A 17,408-nucleotide genomic window follows, 5' to 3' on the forward strand; every position below is an offset into this window, starting at 1 on the left:
CAAAAATTGTATTTTTTATTTTTCCTGTCTAATTTTCATTTTTCTCAATATATCATTGCCATAAAATGAATTATAAAACAATTAATTGTGGTCTCTAACTATATTGTAGTATCCTAAATGGGACTCTAGAAACAATAGGGCCATTAGGTTAAAAACTAAGGAAATGTAGGGCAGGAGAGATGGTTAAGTGAATAAGAGCATAGACTACCCTTCCAGAGGACCTGAGTTTGATTCCCATCACCTATGATGGCTCACAATTCTTTATAAATCCAGTTGCAGGGGAATCTGATGTCCTCTTCTGACCTCTGCATGTGCAGGTAAACACATTATACAAAGATATACAGGCAAGCAAAATACCCATACATATAAAGTAAATACATATTTTTTTTAAAAAATCCTAAGGAAATGTGAATAAAGAATGGACTTTTAAAGCAGTAAACTTAAATTTCTTAGTAAGTAATATTGTATCAATATAGGTTTCTTATTTGTGGAAAATATCCCTTGAAATGATGCTAAGAAGGGAAAGTGGGTTAGGTATCTTGGAACCTTCTGCAGTACCTTCACAGCTTTACTTTGTTGCTGAAATTTAAAATATATTTTTAAATAGCACAGTTTTAATGCAGATCATTATGGTAGAAGCTGTGAAAGAAAAAAGAGCCCTTAAGAAGATGGCTAGATGGTCAAAGAAGTTAAGTATAAAAGGAAACATCGTATTCTAAGATACTGTGTTTTCAGTTCAGAGTAGGCCTTTATAGCAAAGCCAGCTGAAAAAGCAGGCTTGCCCTAGTCCTTCCAGAAAGCAGAGTGATGGGGGAATCTATTTTAAAGAATACAGCTGAGGTGAGCACTCAGAAACTGCTGTAGGTGAGTCCAAGTTGACAAGAATGGCTTAATGTTTTAATTTATTTGCAAGGGATTTTTTTTAAAAAGTTTCTAAAACTAAGAAATAGTTTTAAGTGAGAATGGTCTAGCAAAGGATCTGGGAGAAGCCAGGCAGGCAGGGCCTTGACTATCAAATACTGGGAAGAATTCTCAGGGTTTGGGTAACAGTTTGGCAATGCAGCGAACTGTTCTAGGGGTTGATTATGTAATTGATACAAGATAAAAGAATGTGAAGTTAGAAAAAGAAGATTCAAAATAGTAGTGTCAATGCAGGGATGCAAAGGCTACTAAAAGACAAGATACAAGTTGCTTCTTATGCAGAGCCTGTGGTATGTTGTGGTTAAGTAGATGTAAGAGCTTCAGAATTGAAGACAGCCACAAGGACGGTACACCTACCTGCCTGAGAAAAATCATGCTTCCATTTTCAGTTGAAGGGCAGTCCTGACAAGGCTTAAGAGAAACGCCATGCTTTGGAGGTAGTGGCATGCCATCCTCTGGTGCAGTGTGTCAAGCAGGTTCTCTTGTAAAGTGGAACTCAAGATAGAGACTTGGAACTGACATGTGAGTTTGGGAGACAGTGGTTAGGCTGAGCCCCTTATCAAGTATGCTGAGAGGTGCTTCATATCAGGGGAAGATCAGACTTGGAATGGAGCCCCAGTCAGGTTTGGAATCGGCAGAGAAGAAAAGTAAGATTCAGTGAAGTCATTTCCAAAGAGAGATATCAAGAGCTCCAAAGATGTTAGAATGTCTAGAAAAAAGCACAAGAGGGTATACATCTATGGGTGGCTGGCAATGTCATGGGGGTGAGAGTTGGAAATTACAGTGATGATATAAATTATTTTTGCAGCTCTAGATAAGGACTGGAAAGGAAAGACATATCAGTGACTAGAGTACTTGACACACAAGTGTGAGGACTGGAATTTTGATCCTCAGAACCCATATAAATGCCAAAGTGGGTGTGGCAACCTACCTGCCTGTAACTCTAGTTCTCTGAAAGGTGAAAAAGGAACTCTTCAAAACAGGCTGGCTAGCCAGACTAGCCATATTGATGAGCTCTGGGATAGATTGAAAGCCCCTGCCTCAGTGAATAAAAAAAGAATAATTGGGGGAGGCCCCAATGTCAACCTTTTGACCTACACAAACACCTGAACACACACACACACACACACACACACACACACACACACACACACACACGAGGCACACACAGATGCATGTCAGCCAAAAAAAAAAAGCTAGATAAAAGAGAAAGGAGTGGAGAGTTGTGTGATTATAAGAAAGGCTTTCAAGTCATAGGATGCTTCAGCCTGCTTTCAGAACACTTGGGTGTTTTATTAAGAAAAAAACCCACAATTCTGAAAGTTTAGTATATTGTAATTTTTATATTAGTGAAAAGCCATTGAAAATAATCTGCCTGTAGAAGAAGAGTTATATCTATATAATGAAATGTTGTACAGTCATGAAGTAAAGCATGTATGGTGGTTGCTAATAGCATTAGGAAATGCTCCAAAGCCCAATTAAAAAATTCAGCAGAATATAGAAGGATGTCTCCCAACTTTTGCTTTCTTCATTCTTTCAGCAAAGTAAAAATATTTTTTTCTCTTTTCTTTCTCTTTTTATTAATAATCAAAATAATTAAAAACAAAAATATAACAACCTTAATGCAGAGTAGCAGTTAAATTAAAGTGCTGCTGGAATTTAAGGATGTACCTATCTAAGGCACACACTTCCTCACTGTGAGGCACATGACTGTGTGTAGGTGTGTGTATAAAAACCATTTCTCTAAAAATATTTTCTTAATTAAAATTTTTTTTAGAGAAATAGGGGAAGGCAGGAGGGAGGAGAAAGAGGGAGGAAGGGCAAGAGGGAGAGAAAATGAATGGATGCATGCAGACATGTATTAGAGACCTTAAGAAGGTGGGGAAAAGTGTTGTAATAGGAGCGGCAGGGCTGCGTCCCCGGCACCCGGCCGCCCCCAGGGCTAGCTTTACCCAAAATAATTACACGGAGACTGTATTCTTTTAAACACCGCTTGGCCCATTTCAATCTAGCCTCTTCTAGGCTAGCTCTCGCACCTGGACTAGCCCATTTCTAATAATCTGCTGTAGCCCACGAGCTGGCTTACCAGGAATGATCTTAACCTGTGTCTGCCTGGAGTGGGAGAATCATGGCGACTCTCTGACTCAGCTTCTTTCTCCCAGCCTTCTGTTCTGTTTACTCCACCCACCTAAGGGTGGGCCTATCAAATGGGCCTAGCAGTTTCTTTATTGCTTAACCAATGAAATCAACAGATTGATATATGACATTCCCACATCAGAAAAGCTCCTATCCTACAGCAGAAAGAAAAAAGAAAGGCTGGTTGAAAGTCCAAATGGTTCATTGTCTTGGGTGTCTGGGGAAGTCATGAAGCAAGGCTGTATGGGAAAGATGATGTATAGAAGTTAGGACGATATGGAATGTAGAAAATACGGAAGATCACTATCAGACTATCATTTTGTTCCTAATGAGAGGGATTCAAAACTAGTGACAGAAATTATCTCTGTTCCTCACATGAGCAGTGTAGCAGTGAGAAGCCTGAGGAGCTCATGTGGGCACGTGTAAGAGCATCCACCCCAGAGTTTCTCACACAGCAGATACAACCTAGCAGGTTAGGGCAGTAGAGCAGGTGCTACTGAACTTAGTCTTGCAGATTAGGTGTGACACTTGGGCTGTATTTTCTCTCTGAGGGCTGAGGAAAATCTATTCTTGTATCTTCTCAGCTTCTCATGACCACTTAATAAATTCCTTGGTACCAGCCAGAACTACTGGCCAGACCCTGCAGCTTTCACTCTCACACAAGAGTGCCCAATTATTTGTTCTCGGTGGTTTCGTTTTGAAAACCAGATTTTGTTTTATTAGATAATTGCAGTTACTCCAAGTCAGAGTGATTTTGGGATTTCATAATTAGAAAACATCTAGAATTTTCTAAAATAATTTTCTTTTTATTGTAAGTGAGAAGCACATCTTGGGGGAGAGCTGCCCTCTACAGTGTGCTGGAACCCCAACTTCATTAAGTTGCGCTCCAGTAATCTAAAATGTTAGCCCTGCTTCTCAGCAGCACTTTCTGCAGAAGTACCTCAAGTTAAAACTGCAAACAGGATTGCAGGGAGTCATTTCAGGGACACTCACTTCTGCGCTGGTGCTTTTGAGAATCTGCCATCCTTTGGTCCCCTAACTTTTTTCTTGTTCGCTTTTCTCTCATGAGTTCATATAAAAATACTAAGCTTTTATCTTTTCTGTTTGTCAGATGGTTCACATGAGCGAGCTTGTCCTTAAATACATTTCAGTGAATTTTTTCACAGTCTTTGAATTAGTTAAAGTGACCATAGTACATTCTAAGCATGGTGTTAGAATTTGAGGTGCTCCATGGTATAAACCTTAGAAAATCAGCTCAAGGGTCAACAAGATGGCTCAGCAGCTAAAATGCATGCCATTCAAGCCTGGCGACCAGAGTCAGTCCCCAAAATACATATACAGGTGGAAGGAGATAACAGACTCTACATAGTTGTCCTGCATGAATGAAGTCATATAGAAATATGCACAGGATAGTATGTTTTTAAAATCAGCTCAGAGTTAAGCACTTGGGAAGATACAAGCCTCAAACAATACTGGAAGGAATGTGGGGTTGTATAGCTATTTTCCTTAAAATTTGTTTCTTTAAATAGGCATATTTTTTTACCTTGAGCATACATGTGCCATATGGCCCTGTGATTTCACTTATAGATGTTTATGTAAGAAGAAAGAAAATGTCCATGTCCAATCAAAAACTGAGAATGCAAAAGTCCACAATAGCATGGTTTGTAGTATACAGATTCTAGAAACTACCAGATTTCTTTCAGCTGAAGAATGGACAATTAGCTATTCATACTATAGAATATCACTTGTTCATGCAAAGGACTGGAGCACTGAAAAGAATCTCAGAGCATCCGAATGTGATCTCTACACACAGCGCAGAGAGCTCCCCAGGATCCTGTAGTTCCTGATGTTCTGGTTTGTGATGCTTATTAACCTTTGAAATCAGGACTTGGGCTAGAGTGAAGATGGGTAGTGCTTTGACATTGGACCAGTACCAGTGCTCCCTGCTGCCCTCTGCTACTGACTTGCATAGTTTTCTCTGCAGCTTGTTCTAACAGGAGCCATTCAAGTTGCAGACAAAGTTTCTTCAGGGAAGAGCTCAGTGCTTGTGCACTGCAGTGACGGATGGGACAGGACTGCTCAGTTGACATCCCTGGCCATGCTGATGCTGGACAGTTTCTACAGGACTATTGAAGGCTTTGAAATATTGGTACAGAAAGAGTGGATAAGTTTTGGACATAAATTTGCATCTGTAAGTAAACACTAAAGCTGTCCTTTTAAATCAGCTGGGATTTTAAGAACTGTTTTTGTACTGTTTCTTAAGGTCTGACATGAAAGTCTGAGGAGTGGCCTAGCAAGGTGGCATTTATCTTTAATCGCAGCATTGAGGAGGTTAGAAGATCTCAGTGAGTTCAAGGCCATCCAGGTCTATATAGCAAGTTCCAAGAGAGCCAGGGTTACATTTGCCTTCTCTCGAAAAAAATCTGAGGAATAAAATTGAAAACTACTTGACAGTTTGAAAGCTATGACACCTTGGGCTAATGGAAGACGTTTTAGGGTTGATCCATCATTGCTATTTCTAGTTAGAACAAAAGTAATGTAATGAAGTCTACAAAGAAATGTATAAACTGAAACTTGGGAAGCTTAGACGGATAGGAAGGTTGTTGTAAGTGCCTGCCAAGGCTACCCAGTGAGTGCCAGGCGAGAATACCCATTTATTTCCATGCCTAGGCTTCCCCGTGAGTTCCTGCCTAGGCTACTTAGTAAGTACTAGGAATAAGCTACTAAGTGATTTCTAGGCCTCAGCTACCCAACGAATTTCAGCCATGGCTATTCATCGAGTTCCAGGTCTAGGCTGCTCAGTTATTTCTAGCCAAGGTTACCCAATGAATTCCAGGCCTAGGCTACTAAGTGAGTTGCAGGTCTGGGCTACCCAATGAGTTCTAGCCATGGCTATCCAGTGAGTTCCAGGCCTATGTTATCAAGTGAGTTCCAACTGAGGCTTCTCAGTGAAAATCCTTGTCCAGACTACCCAGTGTGTTCCAGCGGAGGGTACCCAGTGATTTCCCGCCAAGGCTATCCAGTGTGTTCCATGCCTTGGCTGCCCAGTGAGATCTCTCCAGGTTTCCCCAGTGAGTTCCATTCAGTGCTACCCAGTGAGCTACAGCCAATGCTCCCCACTGAGTTCTAAACCTAGGCTACATAGTGAGTTCCAGCCAAGGCTACCCAGTGAGTTCTAGCCAGGGCTACACAGTGTGTTCCAGGCCAAGGCTGCCCAGTGAGTTTCAGCCAATACTACCCGGTGATTTCTAGGCCTAGACCACCCAGTGAGTCTCAGCCTAGGCTAAGTTACCCAATGAATTCCAGGCAAAGTTACACAGTGAGTTCCAAGCCTGTGTTACCCAATATGTTTCAGCCAAGTTTACCCTGTGAGTTTCAAGCCTAGGTTACCCAGTGTGTTCCAGGCAGGTGTAGGCTATAAAGCAAGAATTGTCTCAGAAAAGAAAAACTAAAGAAATGTTTAAATTAAAATTTCATAAAAGAAGGAAGCTAGGATGACAATTGTCTCTGGACTAATGGCAGCTTTTTACTTGAGGCTTTTTGTTATTCTCTGATGCACATTTTTAATCAAGGAAACCCATTGCAATTCATATTCTTAGGTCTCATTTCCAGGTACCCTTTGAATGTGCATCTTTTTAGAAGATTTATTTGTTTTCTGTCAGGGGAGGTGTTTGGTCTGCATGATTGTTTGTGCACCACATAGATGCAGTGTTCTTGAAAGCCAGAAGAGGGCAGCAGATTCCGGAGTACTGGGGTTAAACTGGTTGTTAGCCCCGCTGAGTGCTAGGAAGTGAGCCTGAGTGGTCTGCAAGAGCAACCAGTGCTCCTAACTGCTGAACCATCTCGCCTTGACCCAGCTCCATGCTGCTTCTGAGAGGGTACATATGTAATACTAATAGAAATGCTATTTTATCTGTTCTGTCCTTCATTCAAAACTCACAAATGGGTTGAGTAACATTTTCAAGTGGAAGTGGTTACTGTTTAATAAAGATGTTGTGATGGGTTTGTTTTGGTTGTAGCAGAGGAAGGCATTTTAATTATAATAACTGAATTTGAGGCATGATTTCCAACCTTGGATTGTCCAGGCTTCTAGAACATCCAGTCACCTACACCTGCAGCTGTCTGGGACCTGTACAACATTCCAATCATATGAAATAATTGTAACAGTTCTATAGGTTGATGGTGCTGTGCTAGTGTTCATTGTTTTCTGTGTATTTGCAGTGTGCCAGTATGTGTAAATGCACATGACTGTGTGGGTGTATATACATGCGTGTACACACACTTATGGAAGCCAGAGGTCAGCCTCAGGTGTCACTCCTCAGGAGTTAGCCTTCTTTTTTATTAAGTAGGGTCTATCTCAGGGACATAGAACTTTTTGCTTGAGCTAGGTTGACTGACCAGTGAGCCCCAAGGATCCTCCTGTCTCTACTGTCCAGCTCCTGTGTTGCCATACCAGTTGCTTTGGTTGGTTGGTTGGTCAGTCGATTGGTTGATTTTGCCATGAATAATAGAGATTAAACTCAGGTCCTTGTGCTTGCACAACTAGCACTTAATTGACTAAATTCCTCCTCCAGCCCCTCACTGAATTGTCATTATTCAGATGGTGAAATGGCTCAGGTGCTTCCCATCAGGCCTAATGACATGAGTTCAGTCCTAGGGACTCACTTTCTAGAAGGACAGAGTGAACCCTTGAAAGTTGATCTCTGACTTCCATGCACGTGTAGAAGTTGTGCACATACATACACCAAACACACAAGTAAATGTAATCTTTAAAATTGCCATTATTATGAAATCATCTGTTGTTTCTCTGTATTTCCATGGCAACACACAAAGTTTACTGTCTGACGAGCTTGGCATTTAGAAGTCAGGTTGCTGAGTTGCATTGTGGCATTTTGTAAGTTATATACTTTCTCTGTTTTGTACCTGTGAATTAAATCATCTTCATCAATTCATTCCAGAGAATAGGTCATGGTGATAAAAATCATGCTGATGCTGACCGATCTCCTATTTTCCTCCAGTTTATTGACTGTGTGTGGCAGATGTCAAAACAGGTAAGAATATGTGGAATGAATATACTCTTAATGTTTAAATAGTGTATTATAACATCTGAAGTTTGCCTACAAAATAATGCAGGGCAGAAATAAAAATGAAACAGGCCTGGCTATGAACGAATCGTGATTGAATCCCAGCAATGGAGACATAGGAATACATTTTTTTAATTACTACCACTATGTATGTTTGTAATACTCCACATAAAATTTATAAAAGTAAATTTTCACTGGATTACCTATTCTAATGGAAGGTCAGCAGGACTGACAGTGCCCTGGCATTTCTGTGCCTGCTAACCTGTAATACTTTATACACTGTACTTTTGGCCATTTTTTCCTTTTTCTTCCTTGAATTGATACATATTAAAGTGTGTTACTCTTATATGAAGTGCAAGAGAAAAAAAAAGAAAAATCCTCTGCTATGTGTGCAAATGGCAGTCTCTGCTGGCCTTCCCAGAGTTCTGCAGTGTGGCAGCATTTAGTCACTCTTCCTACCCATCTGTGCTTCTTCTCTTCCCATAATGTATATATGTATTTGTGTGTTTCTTTTAATTCAAAGTGAACAATATTACACCATAAATTCTTACTTTGATACTCTGGTTTGGTAGAAACAATGCATTTTTTCTTCCTTGAAAGAACAGACTATTTTTCACGTTCTGCTTGTTTGTTTGTTCTTATCTAGTTCCCCACAGCTTTTGAGTTCAATGAACGCTTTTTGATTACAATCTTGGATCATCTGTATAGCTGTCGATTTGGTACTTTCTTATTTAACTGTGAATCAGCTCGAGAAAAACAGGTAAGCAAAACACTAATGGTTTTTGTGAAGGCTTTACAAAGTGACTCTAGGAAGAATATGAAAGACTGGTGCTTCCCTGAGGAGTAGGGGTGATTTTAAGGTATACAAGTTTCCCCTGTGGGGCTGCAGCGAAAGTAATGTAAAAGGAAATTTAAAATTTATTCTTTGAGAATTTCAGGTAACATATTTTGATACTATTCTTTCCAGTCCTCCAGATTCTTCCAGTTCTTACACCCTCCCTTACCCATCTCACTTGATAGTCTTTCTCTCTTCAAAATGAAGGAGGGAAGGATGGGGGGAGGGAGAGAGGAAAAAAAAATGGATACTAAAAACATGGGACCCTGGGTCACAGTCCATTGATGAAAACTGATGTTTCCCTTTCCCAACAGCTATCATTTTAAAATACCTTCTTGGTGAGGGGTGGCAATTTGTGTGCACTTCTTTCTGGGCTTTTGTCTGACTTGAAGTTGTGCAGTTGTCCATGGCGTCCCAGTCTCTTGGAGTTCATATGTATCTGGAACTTGCTGTTTCACGGAAGTCATTCACCAACACTGCTCCTTATAGACATTCCACATCCTCTTCTGCATAGACTCCTGAGCTTGGAATGGGGGATTTGATAAAAACATCCGATTTGGGGCCAAATACTCCAAAATCTCTCCCTTTATATACTTTGTGCAGTTATGAGTCTCTGTGTTAATTACCGTCTACAGCAAGAAGCAGCTTCTCTGGTATGAGCTGAGTGCTCACTGATCTTTAGATTTAGCAATGTGTCATAAGACATCATGTTATTGTTATATTTATTTAGGAGACTAAGAGTAGTAGGTTTTTCCCTGGGCCCCTGACCTATGTATGCTTAGGTTCTTGGCCTCATTAAAAATTACAGTTATGGGTTACAACTCTTGGAGTGGATCTTAAGTCCAGTTAAAAAGTGGAAGGAGGGGCTGGAGAGATGGCTCAGAGGTTAAGAGCATTGCCTGCTCTTTCAAAGGTCCTGAGTTTAATTCCCAGCAACCACATGGTGGCTCACAACCATCTGTAATGACGTCTGGTGCCCTCTTCTGACCTGCAGGCATACACACAGACAGACTATTGTATACATAATAAATAAATAAATATTTTTTTAAAAAAAACCTCTAAAAAAAGTGGAAGGGCGTGAACCTATAAAAATAGAAAAAGGAGAAAATTACAGAAAAAAATAGAAGGAGAAAAGCCAATAGATATGTAACAAATATTGTAGCTTAAGAAAGCGAAATCTGAAAGCGGCAGCAGAGAAGCCACTCTGTATTGCAGAAGACCTAGCTGGGCCCAGGGCTGAACCCTGCCAGCATATTATCTGGGACAATGTGAGAAGTAACACAAAGAAAACCTGGTTGGAATAAGCTACACCTTTCTCCTCCATCCCTCTGTGGAGGTTAAGGACCCTGGCAGAGGTTCCCTCCGAGGAAAAAGTAGCAATTGTGACTTGCTCCAAGTGTTCTAGAACCAGGTACTTATTCTGTATCTCTCTGGAAGATAAAAAACTCTCATAAACTAGTAAGGGAATGGAAAACAGTGCATCTTAAAAAGGGAAATGTAAACCAGCTGGTGGCGGCATACGCCTTTAATCCTGGAACTAGCTCTTGTAGACCAGGAAGGCCTTGAGCTCACTGAGATCCGCCTCCCTCTGCTTCATGAGTGCTGGGATTAAAGGTTTGTGCCACCACCTCCCGGCTACATCTTTTATTTTTTCATTCATCTGCCCATGTGCATTTAAGGTGATTTCAGATCCGACTCTTGGCTTTTGTGAGTAGTGTTTCTGTAATAAGAATGAATGCACTTATCTCTTCTACATACCAACTTGATTTCTTTGTTCCTTTTTTGTGCTACTTGGGTTTGAATACAAGACCACTAGGTCTATAACCAGACTATTTTAATAATATTTTCCCTTTCTTTAAGAAAAAGTATTTAGTGTAATGTGTGAGTGCAGGCACATGGATGCCATAGCCCGAGTACAGAGCACAGAGAACAACTCTGTGGAGTTGATTCTTTCCTTCAAACTTTACATTGGCTTTAGGGATCTGTGCTGGATAGTTTTATCACAGCTTGACACAAATTAGGGTCATCAGAGAGGCGGGAACCCCATTTGAAAAAAAAAACACTTCTATGTAGACAAGCCTGTAGGGCATTTTCTTAAATATTGATTGATGTAGGAGGGCCCAGGCCATGGTGGATGGTGCCATCCTTGGGCTGATGGTCCTGGGTTCTATAAGAAAGCAGGCTGAGCAAGCTGTTGAAGGAGGCTGCTTGTTCATCCTGGCTGCCCAGAACTGAAACAATCACACAGAAACTGTATTATTTAAATCACCACTTGGCCCATTAGCTCTAGCTTCTTATTGGCTAATTCTTACATCTTAATTTAACCCATTTCTAGTAATCTGTGTAAACCAGGTGGTGGTGGCACACACCTTTAATCCCAGGCAGATCTCTTTGAGTTTGAGGCCAGCCTGGTCTACAAGAGCTAATTCCCAGTCAGCCTCCAAAGCTACAGAGAAACCCTGTCTCGAAAAACCAGAAAAGAGAAAGAAAGAAAGAAAGAAAGAAAGAAAGAAAGAAAGAAAGAAAGAAGTGTAAATTTAGCATACAACCCCAAAATTTCACTTCTGGGTTGTATTTTTAAAAGAACTGGAGTTGGGGGAGCTAGGCGTGGTAGCTCAAGCCCATAATCCCAGCAGTTGAGAGGTTAACATAGGAGGACCACAAGTTTCAGGCCAGTTGAGTTCCATATTGAGTTCCAAAGTAGGCTGGCCTACATATTAAGACCCTGTCGCCACCCAAAATAAAAATGCAATCACATCAATGTATGGCCTAAAATTAAATTCAGGATATGGGTATAAGGCATATATAAAATATAATTGAATTTTATGTTTTGACTGCATTCTATCTTTAAGATATCTCATTATGCATATGCAAATATTCCAAAATCAGAACAAAATTCATAAAGCCAAAGCATTTCTGGTACCAAGAATTTGTGTTTTTGTTGTTTGATTGCTTACTTGCTTGCTTGGTTGGTTTTGGTTTTTCAAGGCAAGGTTTCTCTGTGTAGCTTTGGAGCCAGTCCTGGAATAAGCATGTAGAGCATTTTCTTAAATATTGATTGATGAGGGAGGGCCCAGCCCATTGTGGGTGGTGCCATCCTTGGGCTGGTGGTCCTAGGTTCTATAAGAAAGCAGGCTGAGCAAGCTATGGAGAGCAAGCGCTAAAGTAAGTAGGGAGTAAGTAAGCAGCACCCCTTCATGGCTTCTGCATCAGCTCCCGCCTCCAGGTTCTTGTCCTGTTTGACTTCCTGTCCTAGCTTCCCTCAGTGATGGACTATGTAAAGTGTAAGCCAGGTAAACACAGCCCATCAAAATACATGCAGACACACACACAGACACCCAAACACACACAAGTTGCTTTGGTCATGCTATTTCATCACAGCAATAGAAACTCTGACTAAGACAGCATTGAACTCAGGTCACCAGGATTTCAAGGTAAGCACTTTTACTCACGCACTAGGTCATCTCTCTACCCCCTATTTAAGAAAAATGAGACAAGGTCTCACCAAGTCACCAGACCAGCCTTGATCTTGTTTTGTAGCCCAGATAGTCTTTTAATTTATGATCCTCCTACTCAGTCTCCATAGTAGCTGGGATCACAGGCCTGCTACACCAGGCCTGGCTTTGATTTCTTTTGGATATACAACCAGTAGTAGCAGGCTTTCTGGATCACAGAGTGGTTCTGTTTTTAATTTCCCGAAGAATCTTCATACTGTCTTCCATGAAGCTTGAGCCAACTTGTGTTTTGAATTGATTTATCTGGTACTTGTCTTCTTATCTCCCAAGTGCATGCCTTTATTGCATCTGCATAGTTATCCTGTTGCAGGTGTTAACTACTGGCATGGTCACAATGTCTTCCTTTCCCCTATTCCTGCCCCACAGACAGACTAATTTTTTTTTTCTGCCACACATCTCCAATCTATAACACGGCTCTGATTAGCTCAGCATTTAGCAGTTGGATTCTGATGACTAAGCACCTGCTGTTTGCAGCTGCGCTCTCAGCCTCTGTCCTGTGATTTCATTCGTTTTCCTGCAGGCATTGATTTTCTCTTGCTTTTACAACCGTCTGTTTACTAACTCAACTCCAAACTCTCCTTACTATGTCACATAACCCTGAAGAATCTTAAGCACATCAGATGACCCCAATGTCTCCGTCACAGAACCTTCAATCTACACCAGTTGTTCCTTTACCTTGCTGGAATTGTCACTCTTGGAATACTGTGCAGCCTTACTTTCTTTTCCTGGGTGCATTATTTTGGTCACTTCCACAGGAAGGTGCATTTGGGGAAGTGGGTCATTTTTTTAAATGTGAGTTTGTGTGTGCAGGTGCAAATGCACACATATAATTGCATGCAGGTCAGCCACTAATCTAGGTGTCATCCTAAGAAATGCTCTCCATCTCTTTAAAGACGGGGCCTCTCATTGCCTAGAGCTTACCAGTAGGCTAGAATGGCCAGTTAGATCTCGGCATCCTCCAGTCTCCATATGCACAGTGCTGGATTATTTGTATACCCCATTTGCTTAGGGCTTTATGTGGGTTCTGGGGATTGAACTAAGGCCCTCATGCTTGCAAGGTAAGTTATACTGATGGAGCTAACTCCCCAGCCCACAAAGTAGCTCATTCTTGAAGCTATGTATGTCTGTGAAGATCTTTGTTTTCCTTTCATACATAGGTGGCAGCTGCAGAAAGCTGGCTTGAAGCACTTTCCTTGAAAGTCTTCTATGCAATATTGTCATAGAAGAACCCCAAGTTGCCTTGATTTCTGTTTCTTTGCAAATACAGTATGAGTATCTACCTCATATTTCAAATTTTTGGACCAGGTGGTAGTGGCACACATCTTTAATCCCAGCACTCTGGAGGCAGAGGCAGGCAGATCTCTGTGAGTTTGAGTCCAGCCTGGTCTACAAAGCAAGTTCCAGGACAGGCTCCAAAGCTACACAGAGAAACCCTGCCTTGAAAAACCAAAACCAACCAAGCAAGCAAGTAAGCAATCAAACAACAAAAACACAAATTCTTGGTACCAGAAATGCTTTGGCTTTATGAATTTTGTTCTGATTTTGGAATATTTGCATATGCATAATGAGATATCTTAAAGATAGAATGCAGTCAAAACATAAAATTCAATTATATTTTATATATGCCTTATACCCATATCCTGAATTTAATTTTAGGCCATACATTGATGTGATTGCATTTTTATTTTGGGTGGCGACAGGGTCTTAATATGTAGGCCAGCCTACTTTGGAACTCAATATGGAACTCAACTGGCCTGAAACTTGTGGTCCTCCTATGTTAACCTCTCAACTGCTGGGATTATGGGCTTGAGCTACCACGCCTAGCTCCCCCAACTCCAGTTCTTTTAAAAATACAACCCAGAAGTGAAATTTTGGGGTTGTATGCTAAATTTACACTTCTTTCTTTCTTTCTTTCTTTCTTTCTTTCTTTCTTTCTTTCTTTCTTTCTTTCTTTCTCTTTTCTGGTTTTTCGAGACAGGGTTTCTCTGTAGCTTTGGAGGCTGACTGGGAATTAGCTCTTGTAGACCAGGCTGGCCTCAAACTCAAAGAGATCTGCCTGGGATTAAAGGTGTGTGCCACCACCACCTGGTTTACACAGATTACTAGAAATGGGTTAAATTAAGATGTAAGAATTAGCCAATAAGAAGCTAGAGCTAATGGGCCAAGTGGTGATTTAAATAATACAGTTTCTGTGTGATTGTTTCAGTTCTGGGCAGCCAGGATGAACAAGCAGCCTCCTTCAACAGCTTGCTCAGCCTGCTTTCTTATAGAACCCAGGACCATCAGCCCAAGGATGGCACCATCCACCATGGCCTGGGCCCTCCTACATCAATCAATATTTAAGAAAATGCCCTACAGGCTTGTTGTAGTGATAGGGGCGGTGCTGCATCCCCAGCACCCCAGCTGCCTGGCTAGCTTATGCCCCGAAATAACAACACACAAACTGTATTCATTTAAACACTGGTTGACCCATTTCTATCTAGCCTCTTCTAGGCTATCTCTCACACCTGGACTAGCCCATTTCTAATATTCTATGTAGTACAGCTAGGTGCGCTTACCGGGAAGATTCTAGCCTACGTCCATCCTGGGTCGGAGCTTCATCGCGTGTGTCTGCCCAGGAGCCGGGAGCATGGCGTCTCTTCTGAGGCATCTGCTCCCGAGAGGAGAGCTGTCGAGTCTGAGCTCACTTCCTCTTCCTCCCAGCATTCTGTTCTGTTTTCTCCACCCACCTGTGTTCTAACCTATGAGGGCCAGCCAAGCAGTTTCTTTATTTTTTTAACCAATGACCTTGCTCCATCATTTCCCCTTTTTCTGTTTAAACAAAAACAAAGGAAGGCTTTAACTTTAACATAGCATAATTACATATAACAAAACAGTTATCAAGTAAAAATTACAATAATCTTTATCATAACTAAGAAAAACTATAACTAACTATTCTTAACTCCATCAAAGACTCCAGAAGGATACAATATTACCTAAGCAAACAAGAAATAAGCAACTTTTAAACTCTAGAAATAACAGAGACGGCTCGCTGCCTGGACAGTCACCCAAAGTTTCTCTGTACCGTTGGAACATCCATCTTCAGCCTACAGACCCATGGTATCCAGAGACATTTCCATGAAGCAGAACATTTCAAAGTCAGTTCAGTCACTATCTGTTGTGTCCTGCAGAATGTCTCGCAGACTCTTTCATGAATCAAGAACCCCTAAAGATCATCTCACCTTTAGGCAAGTTCAGTAGTTCTCTCTCTGTGGGTTCTCTGTGTCCAGTTTATGCAATAGTCCAGGCAAGAAGTTTCCTGCCCAAATGGCTATCAAACTCCATAAGGATCCTCTTCTATGCCCATCTTCTTCTTGAATTAGATTGGTGCTGCCAGGAGCAGACGTGTCTCATTGTCATGAAAAGTCCTAAGTTATTAAAATATTTTAAATGCCATATTCTGCAGCCTTTGAGAGATATGAAGAATGCCTATCTGAAATATATCTCTATATATCTAGAAAATCTAAGTAAAATGACTACAAACTTGACTATTATTTATGATTATCCATCAACAACCTATATTTCCTAATTATACATTACATTTTAAAAATGAACTACACAATCACAATACCTTAATCAAGATCAGAAATACATATACATATGACAAAATTAACTGTAAAATCCATACCAATGCAAATTATTCATATCTATATCATATCCCCCTTTAAATGTAAAAGAACATTTATAAACAATATTTCGGGAACATGGGCGCAGTTTTTTCTCTCCAAACTGGTTCCTGCTGAATGGGGGCTCTGTTAATCAGATCATTTAGGGTGTAACCTGTGTGCCAGGTTTATCTCGGCAGTTGAGTGAAGTAATTTTTTGAGGGTGTTCACAGGAACTTTTTGGGAGGTCATGGTCTATCATACCATATTGGGATAGATGCAGTCCACAGGGTCTGGTCCTCTGTGAAAACAAAAGAAGACCCTTTCCAAAGCATCATATCCTTAGACCCAAATTCTGAAGTCATACCCTCATGATATCCATTTTGGTTCCACTTGGCAGCCCATATAATGAAATATCTCTCTGTACTTAGCTCCTTCACAGTCAAAAATTTTAAAGAAAACACAATGTACATAATCCAGACTCTCTGTGAATTTTCCATTTTTACGTGGCTTATTTTTACTTTATTTCTCTTAATCTCTTAACTATCTGTACTCTGTCTCTTTAAAGACTTTACTTTTTTTTATTTTAAACCATTAACTTTATTCTCTATATTCTTTTTTTCTCTCTCTCTCAAGCCTACGTACATTCATCTAACAGTGTGGTCTTTTATGTCTGAATCTGTTTTATTGTGAATCTGTAACATTTTTTTTACTATCCAGGAGCATTTCTTAAAATGTTAAGCAGTTCTTAAAAACTTAAGTTGCACCATGTAGTGGTAATACGGTACTGCCTGTTTACTGCCAAGTCTAAACCTTAACTGCGCTGTTATTATGGTAATTACGGCAGTTCCTGCCTGAGGTCAGCACAGTTCAACAAGGAGCAGCCTCTCCTGCCTCAGATCCATTGGTGCCCCTGAGCTGAGCACAGTTCCAGGCACACAGCAAGTCCACATTGGAGCCACACTCAGCAGTTTAATTTTGAGACTGAGCGTGCAGCACAGAAACTCTTTTTATCCAAGTTACAACCAAATCTGTCACGCAGAGCAGTGCGCAGTCTGAAAACACATCTCTATATGTCGGCAGGAATCCGCCATGCTCTTCAGCCTGCCTAAGCCTGATTCTGCCTTCTGCTTATGTGCAGGCAGGGAGCGCTGAGAGCACTCTCCTTCCTATCCCAAGCGGGAACACAAACATCCAGTCCCATAAAATCCATTGAAATGCTTTAAAGCCAGAGTTTGCACTGGCCGCACAGTCCCAGGAAGCTGCACTTTAA

At 40.9% G+C, this 17,408-nt stretch overlaps 1 protein-coding gene across 3 annotated transcripts in view; it reads left to right on the plus strand.

The window, feature by feature from the left end:
* The window catches only part of Mtm1 (myotubularin 1), a 131,788-nt gene that overhangs the window by 101,640 nt on the left and 12,740 nt on the right, over nt 1–17,408 (plus strand). For all 3 annotated transcript variants that reach the window (XM_041640982.1, XM_041640984.1, XM_041640985.1), the window contains 3 exons: nt 5,042–5,248; nt 8,016–8,108; nt 8,788–8,901. In XM_041640982.1, coding sequence (XP_041496916.1) covers nt 5,042–5,248; nt 8,016–8,108; nt 8,788–8,901 — 414 coding nt within the window. The remainder of the gene's footprint in view (nt 1–5,041; nt 5,249–8,015; nt 8,109–8,787; nt 8,902–17,408) is intronic.

This window comes from Microtus oregoni, unplaced genomic scaffold (assembly GCF_018167655.1).
Source record: "Microtus oregoni isolate MIOR12 unplaced genomic scaffold, Mior012 000067F_000, whole genome shotgun sequence".
In the NCBI taxonomy this organism is placed as follows: domain Eukaryota; kingdom Metazoa; phylum Chordata; class Mammalia; order Rodentia; family Cricetidae; genus Microtus; species Microtus oregoni.